Source organism: Leptodactylus fuscus, chromosome 4, assembly GCF_031893055.1.
Source record: "Leptodactylus fuscus isolate aLepFus1 chromosome 4, aLepFus1.hap2, whole genome shotgun sequence".
Taxonomy (NCBI): Eukaryota; Metazoa; Chordata; class Amphibia; order Anura; family Leptodactylidae; genus Leptodactylus; species Leptodactylus fuscus.
Window position 1 is genome coordinate 213,497,550 of NC_134268.1, and position 22,061 is coordinate 213,519,610.

Below are 22,061 nucleotides of genomic sequence, written 5' to 3' on the forward strand. Positions count from 1 at the left end.
GCGCTCACTATTCTGCTGGTACAGTCACTGTGTACATACATTACATTACTTATCCTGTATTATACTCCAGAGCTGCACTCACTATTCTGCTGGTACAGTCACTGTGTACATACATTACATTACTTATCCTGTATTATACTCCAGAGCTGCGCTCACTATTCTGCTGGTACAGTCACTGTGTATATACATTACATTACTTATCCTGTATTATACTCCAGAGCTGCGCTCACTATTCTGCTGGTGCAGTCACTGTGTACATACATTACATTACTTATCCTGTATTATACTCCAGAGCTGCACTCACTATTCTGCTGGTACAGTCACTGTGTACATACATTACATTACTTATCCTGTATTATACTCCAGAGCTGCGCTCACTATTCTGCTGGTGCAGTCACTGTGTACATACATTACATTACTTATCCTGTATTATACTCCAGAGCTGCGCTCACTATTCTGCTGGTACAGTCACTGTGTACATACATTACATTACTTATCCTGTATTATACTCCAGAGCTGCGCTCACTATTCTGCTGGTACAGTCACTGCGTACATACATTACATTACTTATCCTGTATTATACTCCAGAGCTGCGCTCACTATTCTGCTGGTGCAGTCACTGTGTACATACATTACATTACTTATCCTGTATTATACTCCAGAGCTGCGCTCACTATTCTGCTGGTGCAGTCACTGTGTACATACATTACATTACTTATCCTGTATTATACTCCAGAGCTGCGCTCACTATTCTGCTGGTACAGTCACTGCGTACATACATTACATTACTTATCCTGTATTATACTCCAGAGCTGCGCTCACTATTCTGCTGGTGCAGTCACTGTGTACATACATTACATTACTTATCCTGTATTATACTCCAGAGCTGCGCTCACTAATATACCCCACATTAGTTCTGAGGTTACCTCCTTGGTATTCTCATTGTAGAAGACGCCCAGCACCAGGATGTAGATGATGGGTATGAAGAATGACGAGTGGGTATAAAACTTGTTTTCCTTCATGTACAGGTTGGCACGGTCACAGAAGTAGAAGTAAGCCATGATGAGGCCGAGCTTAGAAATGGAGAAGAGGGCGACCTCCAGGGTGGAGGCTGCGGGGGTGACGGTGGGCGGCTTCTTCTCCTCCCCGCTCTCTATGTCCGGACACATCTTGTTCTTCCGGTGTTTGTTCCTCTGGATTATGCAGATTGCTATATAGGCAGCAATAGATAAAGCAAAGAAGATGGCGCCTAACTTCTGTATGATGGTGAGGGGCGGCGTGGGCTGGCAGCAGGAGCCATCGATGGGCTTCATGATCTTGTTGCAGTAAGAATTCATAAGGATCATGGCGCTCTGTGGGTGAGAGGACAGCCATTATTATAGACTGTGAATGATCAGACGGCCCCCAGGTCCACCTCTATACAGAAGACCCCCCCCCCCCCATGTCACCGATAGCCCCGCAAACAAACCCCAGGTCACCCACCGTCCTGCTAACAACCCCCAGGTCACCACCGGTCCACAGATTGCCCCGCTATACCTTGACCTATACCGGTACTCACTATATCCCTGCTGGTCTCGGAGATGTGCAGGCCGTCCAAGGACTGCCCTATAGTTTCTTCTGAGATGACTCTTGAAACACTGAAAATTTTGATCTTTGACCTCGATTTAATATTGGTGCCGTTTAATATGGCCGCTGCCGCCTCGTTGTACTCGTCTATCCGCTTATTGGTGATCATTCTGCGACTGTCACTCAACAACTGCTCATATACGGGATCTGTAGGGGAGAAGAGGAAGGGTTAATATCATCAGAACAAGGAAGTCACCGAATGATATAGAGAAGTCTAACGAGGAGGAGGCCGGGGTATATAATAACTAATATAATGTCCCCAAATATCAGAGGAAGCGCACAGGATATAATAGTGACCGAGACATATACCTCATAGCAGCCGTATACCGAGGACTCCCAGCATGCCCTGTGCAGTTATACTATCACATTACAGGGGCTGAGCTACACTATAAAGAGACAACAAGTGAGAAGAATAGTGAGCGAAGCTCTGGAGTATAATACAGGATAAGTAATGTAATGTATGTACACAGTGACTGTACCAGCAGAATAGTGAGCGCAGCTCTGGTGTATAATACAGGATAAGTAATGTAATGTATGTACACAGTGACTGTACCAGCAGAATAGTGAGCGCAGCTCTGGTGTATAATACAGGATAAGTAATGTAATGTATGTACACAGTGACTGCACCAGCAGAATAGCGAGTGCAGCTCTGGGGTATAATACAGGATAAGTAATGTAATGTATGTACACAGTGACTGTACCAGCAGAATAGTGAGCACAGCTCTGGAGTATAATACAGGATATGTAATGTATGTACACAGTGACTGTACCAGCAGAATAGTGAGCGCAGCTCTGGAGTATAATACAGGATAAGTAATGTAATGTATGTACACAGTGACCGCACCAGCAGAATAGTGAGCGCAGCTCTGGAGTATAATACAGGATAAGTAATGTAATGTATGTACACAGTGACTGCACCGGCAGAATAGTGAGCGCAGCTCTGGAGTATAATACAGGATAAGTAATGTAATGTATATACACAGTGACTGTACCAGCAGAATAGTGAGCGCAGCTCTGGAGTATAATACAGGATAAGTAATGTAATGTATGTACACAGTGACTGCACCAGCAGAATAGTGAGCGCAGCTCTGGAGTATAATACAGGATAAGTAATGTAATGTATGTACACAGTGACTGTACCAGCAGAATAGTGAGTGCAGCTCTGGAGTATAATACAGGATAAGTAATGTAATGTATGTACACAGTGACTGCACCAGCAGAATAGCGAGTGCAGCTCTGGGGTATAATACAGGATAAGTAATGTATGTACACAATGACTGTACCAGCAGAATAGCGAGTGCAGCTCTGGAGTATAATACAGGATAAGTAATGTAATGTATATACACAGTGACTGTACCAGCAGAATAGTGAGCGCAGCTCTGGAGTATAATACAGGATAAGTAATGTAATGTATGTACATAGTGACTGCACCAGCAGAATAGTGAGCGCAGCTCTGGAGTATAATACAGGATAAGTAATGTAATGTATGTACACAGTGACTGCACCGGCAGAATAGTGAGCGCAGCTCTGGAGTATAATACAGGATAAGTAATGTAATGTATATACACAGTGACTGTACCAGCAGAATAGTGAGCGCAGCTCTGGAGTATAATACAGGATAAGTAATGTAATGTATGTACACAGTGACTGCACCAGCAGAATAGTGAGCGCAGCTCTGGAGTATAATACAGGATAAGTAATGTAATGTATGTACACAGTGACTGTACCAGCAGAATAGTGAGCGCAGCTCTGGAGTATAATACAGGATAAGTAATGTAATGTATGTACACAGTGACTGTACCAGCAGAATAGTGAGCGCAGCTCTGGAGTATAATACAGGATAAGTAATGTAATGTATGTACACAGTGACTGCACCAGCAGAATAGTGAGCGCGGCTCTGGAGTATAATACAGGATAAGTAATGTAATGTATGTACACAGTGACTGTACCAGCAGAATAGTGAGAGCGGCTCTGGAGTATAATACAGGATAAGTAATGTAATATATGTACACAGTGACTGCACCAGCAGAATAGTGAGCGCAGCTCTGGAGTATAATACAGGATTAGTAATGTAATGTATGTACACAGTGACTGTACCAGCAGAATAGTGAGCGCAGCTCTGGAGTATAATACAGGATAAGTAATGTAATGTATGTACACAGTGATTGCACCAGCAGAATAGTGAGCGCAGCTCTGGAGTATAATACAGGATAAGTAATGTAATGTATACAACTACATTCACAGCTATAAATATATATGTATACTGAGGTCCTGTTATATACCACTGGCAGGGTAACAGTGTAGTACAGTAGTAGACGTAGTCACACCAGTGTTAGTACAGTCTATATATTGCACCTTGTAGGATCCAGTAGACGTCAGTGGTGTCGGCCAGCTTCCCCAGAACAGGTTTTATGTCAGTCAGATTCACTTTGTATTGGGCAAAAGACTCGGCACTACCATTGTTCATCTTTATTGACCACTGAAAGTAAAGTAGAAAGCTTCATTTAGATTTTTGAATGTTCAGAGTTGGAAATGACATTCTACAATGATGATATATAATCCATATAGTTGCACTTTTTTTTGTGTCTTTTGCCTAAGAAAGTGACGTCGTACATCTGATTTAGCAGGACAGGAGATAAGTGTCAGAGTGCTGGTGGTCTGACCTCCAAGGCCTCAAGTGATCAGAAGAACTGGGGCCCGAAGTCCCTCCTAAAGCATCCTTGTGAATGTAGAGTCAGTGGTCTTGTGTGACCAGCACTCCATTCACTTCTATGGGGCTGCAGGAGATTGTAGCAATGGCAACCCCATAACAGTAAATGGCGCACTGGTCACACAAGTGCGCTTGTACTATAGTCACACGGAGGCTTTAGGAGGACTTTGGGTCCCAGGTTGTACACAGCACCGCCATAGATAAGGGACACCTTCTATCCTGTGATAACAGATGAGACATCTGACCGTATTCACACATCGCTTTGTCATACTTTTCCATACAGATGAAAGGCTTCAGACCTATAGGTAATAATGTCACTTAAAGGGACGGGTTAAAAGACCTTTCCAGATCTCCCATCAGCAGTTTACATAATGTTAGAGTAATATCCGGCTTACCGTGGCCGCTCCCGCTACAAGGAGTTGGGGCTTTGATGATGATGTGCTCTAGAAGAAGAAATATAAAGGCATTACATACAATAAGGAAGTATCCCCCTCCCCATTGGGAAGACATTACGTACATAGCCTTTAAGTGATAAAATCCCAGTAGTTTTAGTAAAGTTTAAGGGGTTGTGACTGCAATCTCCGGAAGCTCCACTGAAGTCAATGGAGTGCTGGCATCAAATGTCCACTGGAGTTTCATTTACAAGGAGGCTTTAGGGAAACTTTTGCACCCCATTCTCCTGATCAGTGGTGGGACCCCCAAACTATGACACTTATCCCTTATACTATGGATAGGGGATGTGGATCTGATCTTATGCTCAGGACTGCGCTTCCTAGTGCGCCACACCTGGAAGTGAAAGCGCACGGCTGACTTCTGAGACCCGCGCCAATCTTAAGACTGCAATCTGGTTAAACGTAGGCTAGTCATTGGGTGGATGGGACAAATTTACACTCCCATTCACTTCAATGAGAGTGTCGGAGATGACCAAGACCAATTAGTCTACCTCCGGCACTCCCATTGAAGTGGACGTGTCCTGTCCAGCCTGGGAACACCTAACAATCAGCTGGCGACTGCAGCCTGGCTGAATAGACAAAGCACCCCAAATCTCACTTAAGGGTCTCAACAATCAAAGTCACACGATCAGATATTTATGCTCTAACCCAGGGGTAGGGAAACTTCGGCACTCCAGCTGTTGTGAAACTACATCTCCCAGCATGCAGTCTTGCTCCGCTGTTCAGGGAACTTCCATGGAAGTGAATGGAGCATGTTGGGAGTTGTAGTTTCACAGCAGCTAGAGTGTTGAAGATTGCTGATCCCTGCTCTAACATATCGATAGAGGTCAAATATTCTTCATGGAATAACCCCTTTAATACGTTATCAATGGCGGTGACAACCAGGAACCCCAACATGAGTACTGCAATCTCTTCCCTGTGCCAATGATGTCACATTCATGGGTCACATGGTACAGCAGCAACTATGGACATAGAAGTCCTGGAAATCCCTTAATTTTGGGCCTTAAACAAGCATTTGGAACTCCTATACTGACTGAATAAGGGAAAACTGGTAAATTGGTGGAAGTCTGATTTAGGGACTCCTGGAGATCATGAGAATGGGAGTCCAAAGCCCCTCTTGGTATGGAGAAGTGGACGGACACGTGCACCACCACTTCATTCACTGTCTATGGCACTAATGGAGAGAGCTGAGCACAAGACTTGTCTATCTTCAGCAGACCTACAGACTTCCGTCAAACAGTCTCATGATCGGTGGGGGTCCCGGTACAAAAGTCAGAAACCCCAACAGATATCACTGGACTGGAATCTGCCTTAAAAAACGCCTCCTATCACTTGATGGGAGTCAGGAACAAATTTTTATTCTCTAGATGAGAAAAAAAAAAGCTTCATGACCCCTCTTTAGGTGGATTCCACCCTGCAAACCCCATTAAAATGACTGGGAGACAGAAAAAATGCTAGTAGTTCCCCAAAAAAAAATGCTCCATAAAAACACTATTTTCTTCTGACTCCCATTCATGATAGGTCATGCCACTTTCTTGCAAAAAAATCCACAAGAGAAAAAAAACAAAATCTGCTCCCGACTCCCACTGAAATGAATGGAAGAGTTGGGAGGTGTTTTTTGGGGCAGATTCCGCTTTAGTTCAGACAGCGAAGATTTTACGACCATTCATTTCAATCTAAAGCAAACGCTTCAATATAATATCAGGCCGTAGAGCAACAAGATCCCGCCCGATCTCCGGAGGCATGCTGTCCTACCCTCCCAATGAAGTCAATGGAAACGGGAAATCTTTCTGCCGCCGTTGCAGATTTTTGCATCACAGGCCCCGCTGCAAAATCCTCTGTGTGAACTTGAAAATATTGTAAAAGTAATTCAGGAAATTGTTGACACAAACCTCGCTGAGCGCCTGGAAGCATTGTTTCATGGAGCCGTTCACCTCCGGATACCACAGGAAATCCTGGAAAGAAAATCGTTGTCATCGTCAACACCATTGTATAAATAAAGCTTTAATAAGATTCTTTGCAAGGGGCTAGCCTACGCTAGTTTGGATCTGGACAATACAGTGATTTTTTAAAATGTTTTTTCCATCTCTCCGTACTGACAACCATAACTTACTAGCAGTACCCGCTACTTCGTCCGCGGAACCCTGACCCCCTGCGCGACCCACCTGTAGCGCCGCGCAGGCTTCTTCCTTTGCCTTGTGCCCACAGCGGCTCCCTTTTCCTCATCTCCCCCTGGCGCCCGCCAACCCCCTTTTTTCCTACCCACTCCCTCATGTGCTCGCTTCTTTCTCCTACCCCGTGCCCCTTTTCCCCCCTGGCCCTGTGTCCCCTCCCCCCCCAACCCCATGCCCCCTTCCCCCATGTTACCTACCCCGCGCCCCCTTTTTCCCACCACCCCATGTCCCCTTCCCTGTCTTACCTACTCAGTAACCCCTTCCCCCCCCCAGGCCCTGTGTCACCTTTTCCCCCACCAACCTGTGCCCACAGCCTCACCAAACCCCGAGCTCCCCGTGCACCGATGTTACAGGGGTGCCTATGAGGGCCCCCCTCCCGCGGCAAGCCATGTGCCCCCATTCCATCTGTGGGCGCTGTGGCGGCCCTGTCTCTGTCCCCCTTCCAGGGGCCCCTGGGTTTACCTGCCCAGGCCCCCCCAATTCCTGCGTCCCCCACTGGATCGGCAACCTCCTCACTCCCAACACCCCACCCCTCTCCCTTCTCAAAGTCCCCTAACTCGCCTCTCGTCACAACCCTTCTCCTGCGGCCGAATGACACTATAGATAGCCCTGAGCAGACATTGGCGACATCCCCGACGGACATGCAGAGTCCAGAGGCCGCAGCCGCCACGGGACAGCAGGTCGAACCGGCGTTCCAGACCGTGGCGTAGGCGACCCCTTGTCCAGCCACGGCAGAACACTGCGGTCCTGTGGTAAGCCCACACAGGCGGGGCAGCGTATGCATTTCTCGCTGCCCCAGAGTACGGGCGCTGGTTCAGGACGCTCTGGACCTCTGAGAGCCGCCATGTTCTTGGCCGGCCGATAGCTCCGCCCACATAGAGAAGCAGCATCCATCCAGGTGAGCTGCTGATGGGGCTGGGATGACGACATCCCTGGTCCTACAGCGTCCCAGGTCCTGCAGCGAATTCAAAAGTGAAAAGCACCGGTCACAGGAGTGAATTGCGGTGGTGTACGGGAATTCCATGTAGCCTATCGTTCAATCCGGGACCCAAGGTATGTATGTGCGCAATTTCAGCCAAATCCGTTTGCCCGTCTAGGTGTTATTGCGTCCCCTTTCCAACCCCCCGACCCCTTTGCACCCACCCCCGCAACCCCGGCCTCCTCCCCTGCCTGGGGTTAAGATCTAGGCCTGAGAGGGCAAGAGGGAGTTTGTGGCTTGCTATGCTAAAAAGTGTGTGAGATTGCAGAGCTGGTGGTATGAGTTGTGGTTTTGTGAGGGTCCTGGCAAAAACGTATGTCTGTGATTGTGACGAAAAGTAGCCTATCGTTCAATCCTGCCTAGGAACTATGTTTGTTGAAAATTTGAGCCAAATCAGTTGAGCGTTTTTTGCGTGATTGAGGAACAAACATCTAAACATCCAAACACACTAGGATTTAGATTTCTGCCTCAGGAGGGCTTGTTTTTTGTAGGGTAAAGTGTATTTTCTAATGGCACGATTTTGAGTGTATAAATATATTGAATTACAAAGGCAAGGTCATTGTTTTGTAGAATTAAAGGGATTTTGCTATCAATGAGCTACCCCTAGTGAGGTGAACCAACACCAGACAACTCCCCTGGCTGTACACTTCTATCACCTTGCCGTTGGTCACTCCGCTGCAGAAAACGCCAGAAATTGCAAGAAAAGTCCTGCACGGAGTATGAAAACGGCAAACACCATTATAGACAACGGGGTCCGCGGAGAACCACAGTTTTAGTGATCCGGCTTTATAACGTTCAGGGTCCCCCGGAGGGTCCGAACAATGGAGATCCCATTAACAGAAAGGGGGGGGAGTCACTTACCACCCTGACGTTCTCCCGGGTGTCCTCAAAAGGTATGTTCTCATGCTGTGGAGAGACGAAATATTGGCAAAGGTTTGTAAGGGGAAAAGGCTGTCAATGAGTTACACATTTACACAATTTTTATTGTAGGGCTCATCAATATGTGATTTAGGGGGTCCAACACCCAGAACCCGTACAGATCAGCTGGTTGAAAAGACCACAGTGTTTGGGTGAACGCTGGGACCTTCACTGAATACCAAGCACAGCGCTGTACATATCGTGGAGGCCATGTTTGGTATTGCACATGAACGTGACCCTTCACAGGGTAGGAGCCGCGGCTTTCATGAGCATTATGGCCTCTTCAAACAACTGACCTAAACTAAGGGAAGGTTATCAAATACAGATGGCTTATCCTGGCCTTAGAATAGGTCATCACTATTAGATCTGTGGGGGTCCAACACCGGGGATCTCCGCAGGTCACCAGTACCGAGGCAGCGCAGCTCCTGCCACACTGATCACTTACTGTAACAACTATATGGTGTACAAATACGGTCTATGGGACAGCGCTGCTAAATAAATAAATGTGGAACGTCACACTTAAGGATGTGCCGATAACAATTTATTAGGGTAGAGTTAAACGTTTTTCGATATTTCAAATATCTTCTTCAGACTCTACATACAAAGTAAAATAGAAAAATAAATTCAACAAAATTGCATTCGCATTGATGTAGCACAAAACAATAAACAGGATTGCAAAGTACAAGAGCCAAACAAAAATTGGTGCACACACGAGCGTAATATCCAATGTTGAGTGGATGTATATATAGACATCTCTTCTAGGATCAGAGAAAATTCAGGTGAGAAGCCTAGATGATACAGAAGGTTAAAGAAAAGTCTTCCGGGTATAAATAAAACAAGAAACATATACAAAATGATCAAAGTAACCAAAATGATGAGGGGTAGAGAAAGGCTACATGTATAATAAGCTCTTGTATAGTAAGGAGAAATGTATAGTTGTAGTAAAATATGACATAAAAGTACCTTCAGTTCAAAAGTAAGGTCCTATTCAGGATGATCCTGGGTATAATTAGTAACAGCTCTGTGGATCATATTAGAATGATATAAGTGAGAACCAATGTCATGTGAAGTCACCCAATAAAGTAAGGGTTAACCACTCTAAGTGGTTTTTAGGTCATACATACTACTGTTCCCATCCGGGTAGTGAAACAACAATAATCCTATGTGGCATACTACACATGCACAGAGAAGCCAGGAGCATCCTTCCGTTACAATATTAGCCCGTTTAAGGGTTAATGGATCTTACCTCCGCATCGGGAGCCTGCAGGGTCCGCTATATTCAAGACTTAAGGTAGTGGGTGTTGTGTTGGCGCCAAAATAGAATGCCGTCCGGCTGTAGTAACAGGCGTGCCGTACTGGGGCTCGCGCCAGCTATTTAAAGGGAACCGGAAGTCACTGGCTTCTCTGTGCATGTGTAGTATGCCACATATGATTATTGTTGTTTCACTACCCGGATGGGAACAGTAGTATGTATGACCTAAAAACCACTTAGAGTGGTTAACCCTTACTTTATTGGGTGACTTCACATGACATTGGTTCTCACTTATATCATTCTAATATGATCCACAGAGCTGTTACTAATTATACCCAGGATCATCCTGAATAGGACCTTACTTTTGAACTGAAGGTACTTTTATGTCATATTTTACTACAACTATACATTTCTCCTTACTATACAAGAGCTTATTATACATGTAGCCTTTCTCTACCCCTCATCATTTTGGTTACTTTGATCATTTTGTATATGTTTCTTGTTTTATTTATACCCGGAAGACTTTTCTTTAACCTTCTGTATCATCTAGGCTTCTCACCTGAATTTTCTCTGATCCTAGAAGAGATGTCTATATATACATCCACTCAACATTGGATATTACGCTCGTGTGTGCACCAATTTTTGTTTGGCTCTTGTACTTTGCAATCCTGTTTATTGTTTTGTGCTACATCAATGCGAATGCAATTTTGTTGAATTTATTTTTCTATTTTACTTTGTATGTAGAGTCTGAAGAAGATATTTGAAATATCGAAAAACGTTTAACTCTACCCTAATAAATTGTTATCGGCACATCCTTAAGTGTGACGTTCCACATTTATCTATACTTGGGTTGGGACCCTACGTCTACACCTACCCATTACCTTGGGCCTTGCATCCCTCAATCATGGGACAGCGCTGCGGTACTTACTCTCACCAATACAGTTTGTATGGCAGGTGAGCCCCTTCGGTACTGCTGATCTGCAGGGACTTATCCTTCTAATAGGACAATATAAGGTATGTGAGCAGCGGCCACTACAGGTGAAATGGTGTATTACATGCAACCTATAGAAATGCATGACTGGGTCTCCAGGACCAAGGCCAGGGGTCACCCAAACAGATGCATTTCAGCCTGCTCAACACTCGCTCAGGCCTCATTGACATCTGTGTTGATATTCCGTCCGGGGGAGTCTGCATGAGGACCCCGCAAACGGAATACCGAACACAACTGCAAGCGGTGTGCAGTGAAAGCACACGGACCCCATAGACTATAATCAGATCTCCGCAGGGATCATGCAGACAGGAAAGTAGCTCACAATCTACTTTCCTGCCCACAAGATTCGTGCGGGCAGCACGCGGCAAGCACACGGACCCCATTATAGTCTATGGGGTCCATGTGCTTTCACTGCACAGTGCTTGCAGTTGCGTTCGGTATTCCGTTCACGGGGTCCTCATGTGGATTCCCCCGGACGGATTACCAACGCAGATGCGAACGAAGGGTCAGCCTCACAGGAGGATATGGGGACAGCCTATAACTGCCCCGACTAGATGCTACATCTGTCAACATGGCAGCAGAGGGGTTTGAGACAAGACAAGTCCCGTCCTTATCCCCACGTCTTACACTATTCACCTTGTTTCCTTGTTCTTTGACGTTTGGATTAAGAATCTTTACAAAAGCGAAAAACAGCTGCCGTATCCTGGAGTCGCCCACGAATGTCACCTGTTGGTTTCTGAGGCATCGGGAGGCTTCACTGAAACAGAAATACAAGAAGTGATACTGAGGGGAGAAAAGGGAGAAGCAAAGCAACCAGAAATGTGGCGGTATCACCAGTGCGACCCCTGGGAACAGTAAGGGGGCGCTGTAACAACAGGAACGAGACTGAGCAGCAAATAGGTCATGTGACTGACGGGCGTGGACGCCGATATAGGGATCCAGGGCGTTGTACCCTCATCAATCTAATATCCTAAGGATTGAAGGAGTTAAACGGGTTTAATACTAACATTAATAGGACACCCAGGACCTCCACAGATCAGCTGTTTAAAGAGGCCACGACACTCACGAGTGCTGCAGTCTCTTCTTTGTGCAAATGAGGTCACGTTCATCAGACATGTGGTACAGCAGCAGCTCAGTCCCATTCAAGTGAACGGAGCTGAGCTGCAATACCACGCATAGCCACAAAAACACATGGCGCTGTGCTTGATATTCGGTGAAGAAGCCACAGGACTCACTTGAATTCTTCGGCCTATTCAACCAACTGATCTGAGACTGATCCTAAAGATAGGTCATAATGTGTAAGCCCTAGAAAACCCCTTAAAGGGATGGTCTAAAATAGAATAGTCACTAATGGGGTAGAATAGTGTCAACAAAGCGGCGTCTCCTTCCCTGGAGGACATGGCTTGTTATACACAATGCTATGGATGGACACTGTGTAATGCTTTATTTCACCCAGGGGGGGCGCTGCAGGGAAAAATGAACATTTACTGTACACAGATTTTTTCTAGGGCAACCAGTGGGGGAGGGGAGCGATGTAACACCTCACCTAGCAAAAAGAGACAGCCCAAAGCGGACAGCTATGTGCTGAGCAGGGATGGCGGGGTCAGTTATGGGGGTACCGGTGGCTTGTCCGTTACCTTGACTTGTATTTGTGCATCATACAGCTGTACGGCTGCCATACGTTCTCCCCCAGGAAGCGGCCGCTGGATAGAAGGTATCCGCACGTGTCATCTCCTGGAGAGAAGAAACAGAAGGAGATACTGAAGAGCAGGGAAGGACTGCTATCTGTACACGGGAAAGCTGGGTGGCCAATCATACAGCCGTCGGGATTGTCCTGCGTGGCCCCTTGTAACACCCAAAATTTTGTGGATTATGCAGCAGGTTCCTGCAGGACCCCCCCCCCCCTCACCTTTCACATTGCAAAGGTTAAAGGGATCTTCCAGGTCTCCTATATCGATGACTTAGGACAGGTCATAGATATGTGATTGCTGGGGGTCCAATACCCAGGACCGTCACTGATCAGCTGCCAGGAGCGCTGCGGCCTCTTCACTCTGCCCCTTTAATAGCCAGAGGTGACCCCGGCAGAGGCCACAGACAAGGCATGAACCTGACATCACCTCCTTTTAGGTTTAGATTCAATTTTAGGATTTAAATCAGCTTCTAGTGTAACTTATAGTACATTTTTGGGGTCCGTCATGTCACTCCCCCTTATGTGAAACCCTGCCCATTTGTCGGGAATGTGATGCAAGTTGCAAGTTTTACCCTTCAAAATGGATTTGCCGAAAAAAATGCTAATTTTTAGCGCCAGAATAAAATAGGTTCCTAAGTTTGCTCCCACCCCCCACTGTGTTATACCAGGACAGGCCTGCGGGGGCGCAGTAGGACACAGGTGTCTATCGTAGGCCGCCTCAGGCCCTGTACTATGTATAACACATAACAGCAGTTTTACCTATTACCTGGTCCCATAGGTGACCGTCCGCCCCAGGCCTCAGAGAGGCATCCAGACCAGAATATCCAGTCTGTGCATCGGCCGAGCCCGGACGCGCTGTATCACAGTCCTCCACTGTATGGCCCTATACTATATACAGTATGGTAATGTATATACTGTATACAGCAGGGGGTCCGAGTCCAGACATCTGGTGCATGATCACATGGTGTGCATGGGGTCCAGACTCAGCGCACAGGGTGCATGAGAGGTATCTGATCAGCGGGGTCCTCCGATCACGAGAACAGGGGTCATGTGACCTCCCGTTTCAATGGAGCGATGATCAGGCACGCCCTCGGCCATTGCATTCATCTCTATGGGGCTCAGTGCACACGTTCCCCCACGCTGCATTCAAATGCGGAGACCCCTGTTGTGGTGATGGGTGGGGGTCTCATCAGACTCTGACTCTGATCGGGATCTCCCTCTGTTATCCTGACAGTCGTGTCTTGGCTGATCTCACGTTATTCTGATAGAAGAGCGAGATAAGCGGCGGCGGCTACACCTAATGTGCCGCTTATCAGTATGGAAACAATAAAACCAGCGGGTACAACCTATAGATCGGAGCGGAGACCCACTGACATTAAAGGGGTCCTCCGGCAGGACACACCCACCGGCATTAAAGGGATACTCCGGCAGGACACACACAGCTACTGCCCGCAAGGATCAGGTGACGCGATGCAAATCTCCAAACCCAAGCTAAGAGGAACGGTCGCGTCACCTAAATAGGTTGTCTCACCATGACAATCCCGGTGTCAGGAGGGGGGTCCCCTGCTCTGCAACCCCCAAAATGAAGAGCGAATCCAGGAGAACAGCGCTCTGAAACCATCTTGTCTCAGTAGAGGACCGAGAGGTCGTGTCCCCCATGCTTTACACTGCAGCGCTAGATGGCATTACACCCGGGAGATCTCCATCACAAGGCTGGTCCAATCAGAGCTTCAACTTCCCAGTCCCCAGCTTTCCTAGACCCCTGACAGGCAACTGTGCCTATTTGGGAATGAATAGGAGCTTGGAGGGGGTCGGGAGTCTGGGAAAGCTGGGTGGCAACTCATGAAAATGACAAAAAGGGTCTGCCCCAAACTAAATAAAGAGCTCGGACTCCCAAACGGCTGCGCAGGCTTCCTATCTATACACGGGAAAGCTGGGTGGCCGATAATACAGCGGTCAGTGTCACTCCCACACGTCACCCAGCTTTCTAAGAAGCAGATAGCACTTCGTCTCATCGTCCCAGTATAAAAAAAAAAAAAAAAATCAGCACAAAATCCGAAATGGTAAAGTGCGAAATTTTCACGTAACGGTAAATTCACACAGCGCAAAAAGGCTGCAGATTTTACATGTGAATTTGTGGCCAGAAAATCCCCAAAGAATTTCGTCAAGGTATACGGTAAAAATCTCGACGAAATCCACAAAAATGCTGCAACAAAAAAACGCACGATTTGTTGCAGATTTTTGGAATATTTGCTGAGTAAAATCCACAACGTTGCGTCTCATTCCGTATCCGCATAAAATCTTCATCGTACGGCGATTTCTGCTGCGGTTTTTCCGAATGAGATTTGCAGGTGCTATAAATACCACAAACCGCGTCTAACCTGTGACCTTTATCGCTGTTTGCACGTACGCCGACGCGTCCAAATCACGAAGCATCCTCACGCTGGCCCAAGTGACGTCATTCGGAATAATTTGGGATATTCAGCGTCACGAGGGCGAATGACCATTGTCATTGCAACCGTGATGTGAAATACGGCGGCGATAAAACTGCGGCAAGAGGGGCCAGACTCCATTTTATCGTGAGTGGCGGTTTTACTGGCGGTCACAGTGGTGTGGACATCTATAAGGGGGCCAGGTCTGTATACATCCCCTATAGACACCGTATACAGTCGTGACAGGGAGGGAGGGGCCGCGCAGAGCTGTCATAACAAGGAGAGGAGCTGTCACGATAGCAGCAGGTGGAGCTGTCACGACACGGTAGGTGGCGCACTCACCGTCAGACGAATACCCCCAGAAGAGGCCATGGCAGGCGGAGATGAGCAGCGCCGCTCCCAGGGCCAGCAGCTTGGCGTTCCTCACACTGAAGTGCTGGTTGATTTCCCGCTTGCCCAGGTTGTAGGCCAGGGCCGCCATCTTGGCTCCTCCATGACAGCAGTATACAATGGTGCCGCCGGCCGCTGGGGGGCAGCAGCGCGGCTGGAAGGAAGAGGGGGCGGCCGGGGAGGCGTGGCCTGCGGGAGGAGAGGCGGGGCCCTCGGTGCTGTCTAGTAATGGCTGCTTCTCCTCAGGGCTCTCACTGACCGTGCTGCGCTTCTTCCTGGGGGCTTCAGGCTCGTCTGCTGCGGGGCTGCGGCTCTTCTGGTGCCCCGAGGAGGGGTCTGGGCCCGGCTCCCCCACAGACATGGCGGGAAGTGGTGACTGCAAGGGAAACAGAGGGAAGAGACGGTCAGTGAGTTCTGTCAGGGAAGAGACAGCTCCGACTACTAAAGAGACAGTCAGAGGGTCCTGTCAGGGAAGAGACAGCTCCTGCTACTAGAGAGACAGTCAGAGGGTCCTGTCAGGGAAGAGACAGCTCCTACTACTAGAGAGACAGTCAGAGGGTCCTGTCAGGGAAGAGACAGATCCTGCTACTAGAGAGACAGTCAGTGGGTCCTGTCAGGGAAGAGACAGCTCCTACTACTAAAGAGACAGTCAGAGGGTCCTGTCAGGGAAGAGACAGCTCCTGCTACTAGAGAGACAGTCAGTGGGTCCTGTCAGGGAAGAGACAGCTCCTGCTACTAAAGAGACAGTCAGAGGGTCCTGTCAGGGAAGAGACAGCTCCTACTACTAGAGAGACAGTCAGTCCTGTCAGGGAAGAGACAGCTCCTACTACTAGAGAGACAGTCAGTCCTGTCAGGGAAGAGACAGCTCCTGCTACTAAAGAGACAGTCAGTGGGTCCTGTCAGGGAAGAGACAGCTCCTGCTACTAAAGAGACAGTCAGTCCTGTCAGGGAAGAGACAGCTCCGACTACTAAAGAGACAGTCAGAGGGTCCTGTCAGGGAAGAGACAGCTCAGACTACTAAAGAGACAGTCAGAGGGTCCTGTCAGGGAAGAGACAACTCCTGCTACTAAAGAGACAGTCAGAGGGTCCTGTCAGGGAAGAGACAGCTCCGACTACTAAAGAGACAGTCAGAGGGTCCTGTCAGGGAAGAGACAGCTCAGACTACTAAAGAGACAGTCAGAGGGTCCTGTCAGGGAAGAGACAGCTCCTGCTACTAAAGAGACAGTCAGAGGGTCCTGTCAGGGAAGAGACAGCTCCGACTACTAAAGAGACAGTCAGAGGGTGCTGTCAGGGAAGAGACAGCTCCTACTACTAAAGAGACAGTCCTGTCAGGGAAGAGACAGCTCCTACTACTAAAGAGACAGTCAGAGGGTCCTGTCAGGGAAGAGACAGCTCCGACTACTAAAGAGACAGTCAGAGGGTCCTGTCAGGGAAGAGACAGCTCCTGCTACTAAAGAGACAGTCAGTCCTGTCAGGGAAGAGACAGCTCCTGCTACTAAAGAGACAGTCAGAGGGTCCTGTCAGGGAAGAGACAGCTCCGACTACTAAAGAGACAGTCAGTCCTGTCAGGGAAGAGACAGCTCCGACTACTAAAGAGACAGTCAGAGGGTCCTGTCAGGGAAGAGACAGCTCCGACTACTAAAGAGACAGTCAGAGGGTCCTGTCAGGGAAGAGACAGCTCCGACTACTAAAGAGACAGTCAGAGGGTCCTGTCAGGGAAGAGACAGCTCCTGCTACTAAAGAGACAGTCAGTCCTGTCAGGGAAGAGACAGCTCCTGCTACTAAAGAGACAGTCAGTGGGTCCTGTCAGGGAAGAGACAGCTCCTACTACTAAAGAGACAGTCAGAGGGTCCTGTCAGGGAAGAGACAGCTCCTACTACTAGAGAGACAGTCAGTGGGTCCTGTCAGGGAAGAGACAGCTCCTACTACTAAAGAGACAGTCAGAGGGTCCTGTCAGGGAAGAGACAGCTCCTGCTACTAAAGAGACAGTCAGTGGGTCCTGTCAGGGAAGAGACAGCTCCTACTACTAAAGCGACAGCCATTGCGTCCTGTCAGGGAAGAGACAGCTCCTGCTACTAAAGAGACAGTCAGAGGGTCCTGTCAGGGAAGAGACAGCTCCTGCTACTAAAGAGACAGTCAGTCCTGTCAGGGAAGAGACAGCTCCTGCTACTAAAGAGACAGTCAGTGGGTCCTGTCAGGGAAGAGACAGCTCCTACTACTAAAGAGACAGTCAGAGGGTCCTGTCAGGGAAGAGACAGCTCCGACTACTAAAGAGACAGTCAGAGGGTCCTGTCAGGGAAGAGACAGCTCCTGCTACTAAAGAGACAGTCAGTCCTGTCAGGGAAGAGACAGCTCCTGCTACTAAAGAGACAGTCAGTGGGTCCTGTCAGGGAAGAGACAGCTCCTACTACTAAAGAGACAGTCAGAGGGTCCTGTCAGGGAAGAGACAGCTCCGACTACTAAAGAGACAGAGGGTCCTGTCAGGGAAGAGACAGCTCCTACTACTAAAGAGACAGTCAGAGGGTCCTGTCAGGGAAGAGACAGCTCCTACTACTAGAGAGACAGTCAGTGGGTCCTGTCAGGGAAGAGACAGCTCCTACTACTAAAGAGACAGTCAGAGGGTCCTGTCAGGGAAGAGACAGCTCCTGCTACTAAAGAGACAGTCAGTCCTGTCAGGGAAGAGACAGCTCCTACTACTAAAGAGACAGTCAGAGGGTCCTGTCAGGGAAGAGACAGCTCCTGCTACTAAAGAGACAGTCAGTGGGTCCTGTCAGGGAAGAGACAGCTCCTACTACTAAAGCGACAGCCATTGCGTCCTGTCAGGGAAGAGACAGCTCCTGCTACTAAAGAGACAGTCAGAGGGTCCTGTCAGGGAAGAGACAGCTCCTGCTACTAAAGAGACAGTCAGTCCTGTCAGGGAAGAGACAGCTCCTACTACTAAAGAGACAGTCAGAGGGTCCTGTCAGGGAAGAGACAGCTCCTGCTACTAAAGAGACAGTCAGTGGGTCCTGTCAGGGAAGAGACAGCTCCTACTACTAAAGCGACAGCCATTGCGTCCTGTCAGGGAAGAGACAGCTCCTACAAAAGAAGAGACAGCCATTGGGAAGGAACAGTCTCTTAGTTGAGAGCTGTCTCTGCACTCCAGTCAGTGGTGACTGACACTTAGTTGAGGGCTGTCTCTGCACTCCAATAGTGGCCGTCACTTAGTTGCAGCCCAGCGATGACTGTCACACAAGTAATGGTTGTCGCTCACATTTTCTTTGTTGGGGTTGTCTCTTTCTCATGTTCTCTGTTTAGAGCAGTCACTTTGTTGTGCTCTGGTCCTGGCTGTCACCTCAATGACAACTGTCCCCTGGTTGCCTTCTTGTTGTCACTCATTTGCATACTGGTAGAGGCTGTCACACTGGTAGAGACTGTCACACTGGTCTAACAACTGGTACTCTGCTATGCCGTATAGCCGGTTGTCACTTTGTTGGTCACTGTCACTTTTTGAAAACAAAAAATAAGACAATTCCCCACCATAGTCCAGCAGTGCACGTCCTCTAGTCACACCGCAGCCTGCACACGGCTATCCAGCTCTCCTCACATTCCTTCAGTACAATGACAGGAAATGCAGGAAGAGGCTGTCACATTGTAGAGTGTAGACACACCGAGAGTGACAACATGTACACAGCTGGTACAGACAGTGCACAGATTGATGTACAGTCCCTACAGCTGGTATAGACAGTGCTCAGAATGGTGTACAGTCCCTACAGCTGGTATAGACAGTGCTCAGATTGATGTACAGTCCCTACAGCTGGTATAGACAGTGCTCAGATTGATGTACAGTCCCTACAGCTGGTATAGACAGTGCTCAGATTGATGTACAGTCCTTACAGCTGGTATAGACAGTGCTCAGAATGGTGTACAGTCCCTACAGCTGGTATAGACAGTGCCCAGAATGATGTACAATCCTTACAGCTAGTATAGACAGTGCCCAGAGTGATGTACAGTCCCTACAGCTGGTACAGACAGTGCACAGATTGATGTACAGTCCTTACAGCTGGTATAGACAGTCCCCAGAGTGATGTACAGTCCTTACAGCTGGTATAGACAGTCCCCAGAGTGATGTACAGTCCTTACAGCTGGTATAGACAGTCCCCAGAGTGATGTACAGTCCTTACAGATGGTATAGATAGTGCTCATAGTGATGTACAGTCCCTACAGCTGGTATAGACAATGCTCAGAATGGTGTACAGTCCCTACAGCTGGTATAGACAGTGCTCAGAATGGTGTACAGTCCCTACAGCTGGTATAGACAGTGCTCAGAATGGTGTACAGTCCCTACAGCTGGTATAGACAGTGCTCAGAGTGATGTACAGTCCCTACAGCTGGTCTAGACAGTGCTCAGAGTGATGTACAGTTCCTACAGCTGTATAGACAGTGCACAGAGTGATGTACAGTCCCTACAGCTGGTATAGACAGTGCTCAGAATGGTGTACAGTCCCTACAGCTGGTATAGACAGTGCTCAGAGTGATGTACAGTCCCTACAGCTGGTATAGACAGTGCTCAGAATGGTGTACAGTCCCTACAGCTGGTATAGACAGTGCTCAGAGTGATGTACAGTCCCTACAGCTGGTATAGACAGTGCTCAGAATGGTGTACAGTCCTTACATCTGGTATAGACAGTGCTCAGATTTGCGTACAGTCCCTACATCTGCTCTGACAGTCCTCGGTGCTTTCTCCCCGTCTCCGCTCCTAGTTACGTTTCTTCCAGATGTCGCTCCTGGGCTGACTGTGTAGTCGGGCAGTTTGCAGCGTCTTGCCAGATCTCCGTGCACAGTTGTAGATTTGAGCCGCTGATCTCCTTTGAAGACAGTCCACGATTTTAGGCTGCGAGCTCAGTGACTATTGTAGATTCACCTGCCTGCAGGATAATGCGCCGTGTTCCCGGATGGCCCAAATACAGGTCACAGGGCGGAGAGCGACACCCAGAACCTGCTCAGCCGGATCACTTACTTGCCCACAGTCTTAGTCGAGGCGTCTGACTTTTATCTGCACTACACAGTGATGTGCACAGAGGGACATTGGACCTGCAAACATTTCCTGCTTCCTGTTCGGGGACCTGTGTAGGATTTAGGAGCTGATGAAACATCACTATTTTTTAGGATTGTCTTATAGGGTCGTTCCCTTTGGGGCAATCTGGTAAAGCCCTGCAGGGGATCTCCTAGCGGTGTGACACTTTCCTATAGGGCGGTCACTCTACAACTGATTGACGTGTATCTGGGTGTTGTAGCTACGTTAAAGGGAGGTGTCCAAAATTAGATATTGGGAACCATGTGGGAACGCTGTTCTTGTGATCACTGGGGGGTCCCAATGCTGCAAACTCAGCCCCACATCCGATGCACACTCAGTCTTCTGCATGGATGCCTCCTCTTTCCATAGACTTCTATGTGAAGCTGTAAAGTGATGCTGCAGGGAGCTGACAGTCCGTCATGGGTGCCCAAGATGGAATTCAGAAGAGATTTTATGAGCCTGATAACAGGAGAAAGGAGCATTTTTCTCTGCACTTCAGTGATCTCAGTCCCATTGAAGTGAATGGAGCCGGGGCAAGCATGTCCGAACACCCGCGTCACTCAAACTTAAGTGTTTGGACCCTCACTGACCAGTAAATTGCTCCCTATTTGGGAGTTCAATATTCATAGCCTGGCCTTAGGGTAGGTTCTCAGTATTAGCTGGTACAGGGCTGACTCTCGGCACCTGTGTTTGTCAGTCACCAAATCGGCTCTCCCCATTCAAATGCATACTTGGCCAAACCGAGTGTGCATGTGTATAAGACAGATTAGGAGGAATAGCTGCCAGGTGACCATGCATGGCTATATTTACCCTTCAGACAGTGAAGAGTCCCTGTGTATTCCACGTCACACTGCATTTATGATATAATACGCGTAAATAATTAGCATGACATACTGCACCACACCCAGGTTAAAAATAAACCATATATGCCGTATATAGGTCGTATAATATACAGCAGTAAGTGAGTGCACTGGATTAGAACTAGTGAGCGTTTACAGGACCCCTCATACAACTTTTTTTTTCTAGAGAAAGCTCTGCTTCCATCTCCCTGTTCCAAAAATCCATTTAATATATGGTCCCCAGACAGTGGACGCATCAGATATTAAACTGATAAGAACAGATACTACACTTGATCTTAGCCATGAGGCCGAGAAGCGATGGGACCCCTCATACAACTTTATCAGTGCTAAGACGCCATATGGTATGGTTGCAAAGAAAACGGAAGTCAAAAATGAACAATTCCATCTTCTCCGAGGCGTACGTTCTCCTTTAACACCAAATACGCTGCCTTCATTGTTAACAGGAAACCAGCAGAAGATTTTGCACATCCTATATGCGGATGTGGCACCAGATGTCGTCGTCCTCTTATTGCGTAGCTTTGGCGGTTTGCC

The 22,061-nt window shown here is 48.0% G+C and overlaps 1 protein-coding gene and 1 pseudogene across 1 annotated transcript in view; both read right to left on the reverse strand.

Annotated features, from left to right (window-relative positions):
- Positions 1-15,750, reverse strand: part of CASD1 (CAS1 domain sialic acid O acetyltransferase 1) — a 31,800-nt gene extending 16,050 nt beyond the window's left edge. Inside the window, exons 1-9 of the mRNA XM_075271774.1 lie at positions 15,567-15,750; positions 12,740-12,836; positions 11,739-11,859; positions 8,803-8,847; positions 6,681-6,743; positions 4,732-4,779; positions 3,982-4,105; positions 1,559-1,773; positions 927-1,352 (exon numbers count right to left, since the gene is read on the reverse strand). Coding sequence (XP_075127875.1) covers positions 927-1,352; positions 1,559-1,773; positions 3,982-4,105; positions 4,732-4,779; positions 6,681-6,743; positions 8,803-8,847; positions 11,739-11,859; positions 12,740-12,836; positions 15,567-15,705 — 1,278 coding nt within the window. The 5' untranslated portion in view covers positions 15,706-15,750. The remainder of the gene's footprint in view (positions 1-926; positions 1,353-1,558; positions 1,774-3,981; positions 4,106-4,731; positions 4,780-6,680; positions 6,744-8,802; positions 8,848-11,738; positions 11,860-12,739; positions 12,837-15,566) is intronic.
- A 5,947-nt stretch (positions 15,751-21,697) lies between these two features.
- On the reverse strand, positions 21,698-21,829 carry LOC142201659 (U2 spliceosomal RNA; annotated as a pseudogene).
- Positions 21,830-22,061: the final 232 nt, after the last annotated feature.